We start from the raw sequence: 10,239 nt of genomic DNA, 5'->3' as shown, positions 1-10,239 counted from the left end.
CAATATACACTGTAGTAAATTCCTCTGACAGCTAGAGAATCAAACCAGTGTGCAGTCGATAATAAGGAGCAGATACAGTGCCATCTGCGAAGTTGCTGTTGTGGACGGCGGCGCTTGATCTCTAGCAGAACGGCTTTGCTGTGTGTGACAGACTACACCTAAATGCTTAGACGGGGAGATAACTCCTGATGTATGTGATTCCACATGCCTGTGTATCCCTGATTTGCCAAGGGTGGTTGAGGAGGCATCGCTTCTTTGCATGGAGTTCGTGCACAATCTATGTTTGTGCCCAGGGGCAAGACAGGTTAATAAGGCTAGGAAGGAGGGGAGGACGTGGGAGTGGGTAATAACTGGGGAGGACTTCAGAGCATTGACCTGGGGGGAAGGGAGGAGGGCCGAGGATGGAGGGTGTTCCCTGTTGCTTCTGCCGATGTGTCAAGTGGCAGGAGAAATTTTGAAAGCTGTGAGGAGGAGCCAGTGGCTGCATTTGGGGGTGTTTTGTACCCCACCCTCCCCAGTTGTAGGAAAACCTCTTTCCATTCCGAGGTAACTGAATTGAAGGACGAAGACTGACCTGGGAATAGGAGGAAAGCAATTGTCCCATTGCTCCCTCTCCTGTCATTTCTCCCGTTTGCCTGCTGACTTTTCTCCAAACCAAGTTCATCTGCGCCAAGGTGGCAACAGGTTACCCTGCCCAGGTGCCAGCCGTGGGGAATCTGCCGAAGCCGCCCCGTGTATTCCAAGCTGCCCTGTTATCCAGTCACCATCCCTGAGCATCAGGACCACTTCTGATGGCTGTGGCCTCTGCCGCCCCAGGGAGCATCTTCTGGAAGCAGCTCCTATTCTCTCTCCTGGTGAGTAACAAGCAAAGGATTAGGGAGTCTATGCATGTTACTCAGTGCTGCCTTCCTTCAGGTTGGGCTTGAAAGAGAGGAGGGCGGGAGTGGAAGGCAGAGAAGGGAGACTGGAAGAACAGGAGCAGAGCTGAGTAAAATTCAAGGAAGCACAGAGACTTGTGACCCAGGACGGCTGGTGTTTGGTTTGCTTTTCAAGTTTCCACCGACAAGCTGTTCATTTTTCAAGGGAATCCCCTGTTCAATCTTGCTGGGGTGTTTTTCTAAGGAGCAATAGGATGAATTCACTCCTCAGGCATTTGGCCTGGAAAGTTCTGAGGTTTGCTTTTGCTACTAGTCACTAAATAAGCTGTACTTGTTTCACCTGCTTAGTTCCCCTGAGTTTTGAGAAGAGGTAAAGGGGTCTGGATGAAGATGTGAAATATTCAGGATTCGCTTCATTTTAGCCAGAAAGGGCTGAGAGAAGGGCAGAGCTCTTAGTTCAAGGAAGGCGTTTAACTGGGGAAAAAATAATAATAAAGAAAAATGTGACATTCATTGATAAAATACAGGAACTTGACTTCCACTTATGTTTTTTGTAACTGTGTATTTAGGTGCTAATTTTTTCCTTTGGCGGGGGTTAGGAAGAGGGGAGTTGTCCCATATCTACATCTGGCATTTCTGAGCACTCAATTTCTTTCTTGTTTTCATTTTAATAAAATATTTTAGCTTCGAATTATATTTTCAGTATTTAAAGATTTTATTGTATCAGGGTAAATATTTTCTCTGTATAAATAGTACACTAGGGGACTTCCCTGGTGGTCCAGTGGCTAAGGCTCAACGTTCCCAATGAAGGGCCCAGGTTCAATTCCTATATCAGGGAACTAGATCCCACATGCCACAGCTAAGAGTTCTCATGCCTCAACTAAGATCCCGTGACTAAAATCCAGCACAGCCAAATAAATAAAATTTTAAAAAATACACTAAGTGGGGTTAATGGTCATATACTCATCCTATAATTGTCTGGGGATATGTGTAGGGGGAGAATAGAGTTCTTTAGTTAGTATTATTAGTTAGGTAAAATGAAGGGAAAGCTTTCCAAGATATTCACCCAGATTTCTTTTACTTTTGGTCTCTGCTTTGCCCAGTACCCTTTGGTTAGTCCACTGCCCATCCATTCCTTATGCCCATGATGCCTAAAAATGAGTCTGACCCCAGCTTCCTCCAAATAACTAAGCTGCTTGTTTAACTTGAAGACTGGGATATAGTATGTCTTAGAGATCTGCACTGGCTCTGTCTGTGAGGCAGAACCAATGAAGTGGGGACCCTAGGGCAGGAAGGAAAAATGATGGAGGCATGAGAGGATATATAGATGTATCCTCTGAGAATAATGTGTGACTATATAGTATAGATGTGTAGGTCTATGAATCTATGTGTATATACACGTATCTATTTCTAATTATAAAATGCTCTTCCACATTATATACTTAGACCATTATTAGTATAATTTTTTTATATACATAAAGTTCTTTAGGTATATTTTTGTACATTCCCTGACATTAGAAATGAAAATATTAAGAAGTCAAGTAAGTAGTAAAAAGACCCATTTTTTAAAAATAGGTTATTTAATTTAAAGCCAGAATACAAATACAACTTTTTAAATTCCAGCTTTTGGTGTTATCTAACAGAGTTATTGTAAAATTACAGACTATTTAAATAGGCCTACATGATATAGCCAATAGACTTGGGTTGAGTTAGAAAAGAAATGTACATCCATAGTATAGCTGATGGTTTTCTTTCCTTCTCTCAAATAATGGGTCCCCTAACTCTAGAAGGGCTTCCCTTGTGGCTCAACTGGCAAAGAATCTGCCTGCAATTAGGGAGATGTGGGTTTGATCCCTGGGTTGGGAATATCCCCTGGAGAAGGGAAAGGCTACACTCCAGTATTCTGGCCTGATGAAGTCCATGGACTGTATAGTCCATGTGGTTGCAAAGAGTTGGATGCAACTGAGTGACTTTCCCTGAGAAATCAGAATGACATTTACAAATGACCTTAGAGATGATAAACTCTCATATAAAGTCAATAGTTTGTAACACATTTTATTGAAATGATGCAATACAATTCAGGTTCTAAGAACTCTGTTCATTTTAATTTTGTCATTGCTACTAAATGACTGTTGGGTTCCTAAAGCCACTTTCTTTGCTGTTTCCTTTTAAAATGAATATGAAAAATATTGAAAGATTAGAAGATTAATTTGTTATTGGAATTCACAATATTTTTATCAGTAAGACAGAACTGTAACGTGAAAGCTTCTGATCAAATGTAACTCCTGATTTTTTTCTTTCTTTTGAGGTTTTAATATTATTTTGTGATGCTTGTCAGAAAATTTCTCTTCAAGTTCCTTCTCATCTTCGGGCTGAAGCACTTGTAGGCAAAGGTGAGAAAGGATGTAAAGCATTTCATAGTTTTAACTGCTACACTTAGCTTTCAGCTGTTCAAGCCATACAGTAGTCATTTTGGCATTAAAATTCGACTTGAAAGATAAACCACTTGTTTTTTGGTTGTGGTTAGAAACAATTAAAGCACCAAGCTAGTTGTGTACTTTTCTTGCTAGGAAAATTAGCAAACATCAGAAGGCTAAATTATCTTAGTTTAGTACAAACAAAGCACCAAAATGAGAAACGTGTTTTAATTTCCTATGACTGATCTGCTGCCAAAATCGCCAAACCAGCATTCTTTCATTGATCAGATAGAAAATAGACATGACAAAATTGAAGCGCCCCAAAAGAAAATTTATGCTGGAGATTGATGACAAAGACCAGGTGCCCAGCAAGAATTTATGTGATCTATTTTACAGAAAAGCTTCTGAAAGTCAAATAAAATGTTAAGTAGTTTTACTGTCGGAGAAGGCAATGGCACCCCACTCCAGTACTCTTGCCTGGAAAATCCCATGGATGGAGGAGCCTGGTGGGCTGCAGTCCGTGGGGTCGCACAGAGTCGGACATGACTGAAGCGACTTAGCAGCAGCAGCAACAGTCTTACTATCACAGCCAGGCTTCCCTGGTGGCTTAGCGGTAAAGAATCTGCCTGCTAATGCAGGAGACGCAAGAGAATGTGGGTTCAGTCCCTGGATTGGGACGATCTCCTGGAGAAGGAATTGACAACCCACTCCAGTATTCTTGCCTGGGAAATCCCATGGACAGAGGAGCCTAGTGGGCTACAATCATGGGGTTATAAAGAGTCAGACACAACTGAGTGCCTGAGGATGCGTACACACACTGTCACAGCTATATCTGAGGCATGAGTTGGTTGTTCTAAGTCCAGGAGTAACATCCCTTTCATCAATATTTTTCACTAGCCTTAAGTTTACCACTAGAAAAACACATCTCATATACAGAAGTGGTATTTTTTCCAAGACAGACAATGCTTTGCCCAGTGTTTGGAGGTTTTAAATTAATCCCTTTTTCTTTCAAAAGTACTGAAAGGATATACAGCCTACACTCTAAAGACACAAAGTAAATATGATAAATATTGGGTTAGCCACAGAGTTCATTGGGGTTTCTTCTGTAACAGCCTATGGAAAAATCTGAATGAACTTTTTAGCCAATCCAATATATTAAATATGAATCGGCAAAGGAAATATTTTGATACAACCTCTAAGCATAATTAAGCATGGAGTTTATTAAGCTTCCAAAAGATTTTATAGAAGTAGTACTTGCAATATTACTGAGAAATATTATTCAAGTATAGGACAGTTTTCTAAATTTTTTGCAAGACAGTTTTATTAATAACCATCATAGATGATTACAAAGAAGTTCAAAATCTGACATTATGCAGTTAGTTTAACTACATGTAATAGAGAAGGATGCATTTGTGCATAATAATGAGTTAAAGTGGAAACAATAAATCCAGTGACATTAAAAATATTTTATATCTATTCATAAATTAATTGCTAATGAAATCAGTGGAGACAGCAACTCCATCAATTTAATTATTTAATTTTTATGACCTATAAGTTTTAGAATAGTAAGTACTCCACACCCCTAGCGTAACCTCCCTCTTTTTGCTTCTCCCACATTAACTAGAGGTTGTCATTCCTGTAAAACTTGTTCTATCCTTGTTTCACTTTACAAATTACTGTGAAATTTCTTCCCTGCAGTGAATCTGAAGGAGTGTCTCCAGTCGGCCAGCCTAATCCTGTCAAGTGATCCTGACTTCAGGATTCTAGAAGATGGCTCCATTTACACAACACATGCCCTTGTTTTGTCTTCTGAAAAGAAGAGTTTTTCGATTTTGCTCTCAGACAGTCAGGGGCAGGGGCAGAAGGAGATAGAAATCATACTGGAAGCAGGAGGAAAGAAGGTATATTAGACAAGACTTAAATGGCAACCCACTCCAGTGTTCTTGCCTGGAGAATCCCAGGGACGGGGGAGCCTGGTGGGCTGCTGTCTATGGGGTCGCACAGAGTCGGACACGACTGAAGCGACTTAGCAGCAGCAGCAAGCCCAATAATCTGCTCACCAGAGCCCTTCATCTATTTCCATCCTTGTTAAAATTCTTGTTCTTAAATACTCACTTTTTTTCTATTCCATTTATAACAAACATATTGTAAAGATTAGACTGCTTTAATGAGTCATAGAGTGATTTATAAGTGGTGTAAAAATGAACAGCTCTGTAGCCAGGGAACGAAGGCAGAATATAAAAGGTTTCAAGTGATGTTCTGAGGTGTGGCAACAAGAGTGACCTACCTGCAGAACAAGGCAGGGCAGGTCTAAGACTCACTGAAGATTGATCCTGGCTGGAGGCGTGACACTCCACCCTGAATGGCTTTCCCTCAAGTGACTGTGGGTTTGAGTCTCTTTAAAGAAAAGATGAGAAGGTCTCCAGTTTATTCCTATCTTAACAGAACATTTTACAAGGTCCTTCTCTTCAGAGAATGCTGTATGGCCAGTCCACAGGATTGGTTTGAATGTTCTGACTCTAAGCTAGTCTTCTTGCAGGGAGTGGTGGTGCTTAGGAAGTGAGAAGGGAGAAGGTTCCTGGGATTCATATAAATTTCACTTTAAGCAAATTATGCACAATGAATTTGGTCTTACAAGATAATTTATTAATAAGTGATTTGATTTATAAGGAAATTTTTCAGCTCAATTCCTTTTGACTGTAAGAATCTTCATCAAATTTAGAATATGCTTACATATTACATATCCTTTACATTTGTTTAACATTTAGACTTAATGTTATATAATTACATAACATTAACATAAGCCTTAATGTAACATAAGGCTTATACAATATTATTTTATATCCAAATTGTAAAGAGTCTCCATATGAAATAAAATATGCTGGAACACACACTGTGTGTCTTTATATAGGTATACAAATGTATACATTTTCAAGTTAGCTAGTATTTTAGCAAATTCTGGTTGTACCACTCTTAGTGGAATAAAATTAAGTCTTTATTTTTTGGATTATTTCTTTTTAGCGGGTCAGTATTTCTTCAGATAGTATCTTTCATCAAAACCCTATAAAGTTCTGGTTGGTTAGGTGATAAGTGATTAAAACAGGAAATAGGTGAAACTGGTTTTGTGTGTGTGTGTGTGTGTTACTAACAAAAAAAGAGAGAAATTGGGCATTATCCATAAAATTGTTATGTGCAACTGTTACCTATTTTCTTCATGTTACTGTTTATGTGAAAAATCACTGGATCTAGAATGATAAGCAATGCTGTATTTTTTTCACCTCTCATCCAATGCAGGTTCCTAAGAGACATATGAAAGACACAGTCCTCAGGCGAAGCAAGAGGCGATGGGCGCCTATTCCGTGTTCATTGATGGAGAACTCACTAGGTCCATTTCCACAGCATGTGCAGCAGGTACATGTCAACTTATTTGATGTTATATGTTAGCTTTATTTCTTTGTTTTTAGAACTTTCCATTTGAGTTGAATAAGGGTTTTAACCTGTTGGTACTAATAAGGACCACCTATTTACGAGAACTAGGGTCCTATAGAAGACAGTTTGAATTTTATCACTTCCCTCCAAAAGTCACATTTTAGCATTAGAAACAAGTTGTATATTTTGAGTTTCTGATTCTTTTAGGTCTGCATCCAGATTCTCTCAAATATCTTGCCAGAATTTAGCATTCACATACAGAGGACATGCCTACAGGTTTTGCATAATTCAATTCTCCCTTTCATTAGCACTTACCCTCACAAAAAAAGGCCAATATATCTGTTTTCCAAAAAGTAGTATTACTACCACTTAACTTAGGCCAATTTTCAGTTCAGTTCAGTTCAGTTCAGTTGCTCAGTTTTGTCCAACTCTTTGTGACCCCATGGACTGCAGCACGCTGGGTTTCCCTATCCATCACCAACTCCCGGAGCTTGCTCAAACTCATGTCCATCGAGTCGGTGATGACATCCAACCATTTCATCCTCTGTCGTCCCCTTCTCCTCCTGCCTTTAATCTTTCCTGGCATCAGGGTCTTTTCCAATGAGTCAGTTCTTTGCATCCAGGTGGTCAAAGTATTGGAGCTTCAGCTTCAGCATCAGTCCTTCCAATGAAGATTCAGGACTGATTTCCTTTAGAATTGACTGGTTTGATCTCCTTGCATTCCAAGGAGTTCTCAAGAGTCTTATCCAACATCACAGTTCAAAGGCAACAATTCTTCAGCACTCAGTTTTCTTTATAGTCCAATTCCCACATCTGTACATGACTACTGGAAAAACCGTAGCTTTGACTAGATGGCAAAGTAGTGTCTCTGCTTTTTAATATGCTGTCTAGGTTGGTCATAGCTTTTCTTCCAAGGAGCAAGTGTCTTTTAATTTCATGGCTGTAGTCACCATCTGCAGTGATTTGGAGCCCAAGAAAATCAAGTCTGTCACTAATTCCATTGTCTCCCCATCTATTTGCCATGAAGTGATGGGACCGGATGCCATGATCTTCAGTTGAAATTGTAAAATTCATGATGCATTAACTATGGGAGGAAAGTTGTGTTATTTCCAGTTTTTTAGTCACAAAAATTTCCCTTCCAAATAATTCAAAACCACTGAAATCATGGCTGTATACAGGAATAAGAATAAGTGAATAAAGAATAGAAAAATAATAATCAATGCCATGATTTTTCCATACTTATGCAGATAACTTCAAAGAATTTAGTATTCAATAATAAATGACAGAGTTTGTGGCTTCGCACAATGCAGGATATAACTGAGAATTTTAAAATATGGGAGACACTGGGAAAGAAAGAATAGATATGTGGGAAAGAGAGCAAGAAATAAAAAATAAGGGCTTCCCTGGTGGCTCAATGGTAAAGAATCTGCCTGCCAGTGCAGGACACCTGGGTTTAATCCCTGGGTTGGGAAGATCCCCTGGAGAAGGAAAAGACAACCCACTCCAGTATTCTTGCCTGAGAAATTCCATGGACAGGGAAGCCTGTCTGGCTACAGTGTATGGGGTCACAAAAGAGTCGGACACGACTTAGTGACTAAACAACAACAATACTAAATAAACTATCACAAGAGATTAGGTTGAAAGTATTTATCATGATATATTTGCTCTTTTCCTAAACTGTCAATTATTGTTACAGGTTCAGTCTGATGCTGCACAAAACTACACCATCTTTTACTCCATAAGTGGACCAGGGGTAGACAAAGAGCCCTTCAATCTGTTCTTCATAGAAAAAGATACAGGGGATATATTTTGTACAAGAAGCATAGACCGTGAGCAATATCAAGAGTTTCCGGTAAGATGATTGCATGATTAATTCAGATTTATGTTTTTTTATTACTGGTTTAGTATTTTCATGGGGCTTCCCTGGTGGCTCAGAGGTTAAAGTGTCTGTCTGCAGTGTGGGAGACCTGGTTCAATCCCTGGGTTGGGAAGATCCCCTGGAGAAGGCAATGGCAACCCACTCCAGTATTCTTGCCTGGAGAATCCCATGGATGGAGGAGCCTGGTAGTCTGCGTCCATGGGGTCACAAAGAGTCGGACACGACTGAGCGAATTCACTTTCTTTAGTATTTTGAAGCTATTTATACATATCAGAAGAATCAATGATTTGTCTTAATATTTTAAATATTGTCCATGTGTCCTATAGACTTTAAATTTCTATTGGTACAAGAGATGAAAAAGGATGATTATTACAAGGGAATAAAAGGGAGGGGGAAGGGAAAATATAAATTTTAAAGGACAGGTTTTGATGTGTATAATCCTGGGACAAGAGCGGTGAATTTTAATGAATTTAAAGTTCTCTATAATAACTTAGCTCTGATCACATGATAATTTTAAAAAAATACTGGTGTTTGGGCCAGTTCCCAGAAATTCCAATTTAATTGTTTCAGGATGAAAGTGAAAGTGTTAGCTGCTCAGTCTTGTCCGACTCTTTACAACACCATGGACTGTAGCCCACCAGGCTCCTCTGTCTGTGGGATTTTTCAGGCAAGAATACTGGAGTGGATTGCCATTCCCTCCCCCAGAGGACCTTCCCGACCCAGGGATAGAACTGAGTCTCCTGCAATGTAGGTTGATACTTTACCGTCTGAGTCACCAGTTGGAAATTTGTAGTCGATGGTATAAAATTTAAATAATAGTCTTCTAACTCAGCTAAAAATATGACTAGTTATAAAATACAATATTCTATTTATACTTAATATAGCAATATTTAAATATATTATTATTGCTTTCAATATAGAATTATGGGAACTAGCCTACAAAGTCAGTAGTTTCATTGAGCTTTTTGAAACTGTTGCTGTAATAACTAATTATGAAAATATTTATAGTTTCTTTATTATCTGAGCATACGTGAATTATCCTAGGGATCCAGGCTGTAGTTTAAAGTTAGCTGAATCTCCAGTTTAAATCATCTTTTTTGAGATGCTCAGCACATGAATAGTGAAAAATAAATCTAGAAATCACTACATCTGAAAAGTCAGTGGAATGTCAAATAATGATATTTATTTTAAACATTGGGACGTATCATTTTAAACGTAAGAAGTAGATGATCATTTTAAACATAAGAAGTAGATGATCATTTCCATTGAGGAGAAAAACTATCAAAAACTAATGTAAATTACAGCAGGATGGACTTAGGTTAGATGGGGAGATGTTTTACTGCCAATGTGATGAGGTAAAGAAATTCATCATAAGTGGTCCTGTAAGGCAGTTTTTACAGAGGGCAAACGCTTGGGGGTAGTTTGTTCTCCTAAAAAAGAAAGATGGATGGAATTATATGAAAAAAGCTGTTTATTGAAGAATTATTCAACGTAAGGCACTGTGTTAGGTGGTTTAGTCACACAAATATTCTTACTCTCAGGCTTCAACTCTGAAAAAAATTGGAAACCAATAGGGACATAAAACAATTATAGAGCTTCCTCTAGCCAAGAGTCTCAAAATGACAGCAGTCGAAAG

General features: G+C 38.9%; 1 protein-coding gene across 2 annotated transcripts in view; it reads left to right on the top strand.

The window, feature by feature from the left end:
- The first annotated feature begins 402 nt into the window (after nt 1-402).
- The window catches only part of DSC1 (desmocollin 1), a 36,307-nt gene continuing 26,470 nt past the window's right edge, over nt 403-10,239 (top strand). For both annotated transcript variants that reach the window (XM_025273349.3, XM_006054001.4), the window contains exons 1-5: nt 403-854; nt 3,187-3,271; nt 4,994-5,196; nt 6,590-6,706; nt 8,421-8,576. In XM_025273349.3, the coding sequence (XP_025129134.2) occupies nt 792-854; nt 3,187-3,271; nt 4,994-5,196; nt 6,590-6,706; nt 8,421-8,576 (624 nt within the window). In that variant the 5' untranslated portion in view covers nt 403-791. The remainder of the gene's footprint in view (nt 855-3,186; nt 3,272-4,993; nt 5,197-6,589; nt 6,707-8,420; nt 8,577-10,239) is intronic.

This window comes from Bubalus bubalis, chromosome 22 (assembly GCF_019923935.1).
Source record: "Bubalus bubalis isolate 160015118507 breed Murrah chromosome 22, NDDB_SH_1, whole genome shotgun sequence".
Lineage (NCBI taxonomy): Eukaryota > Metazoa > Chordata > Mammalia > Artiodactyla > Bovidae > Bubalus > Bubalus bubalis.
This window is presented reverse-complemented; position numbering and strand designations above follow the sequence as displayed.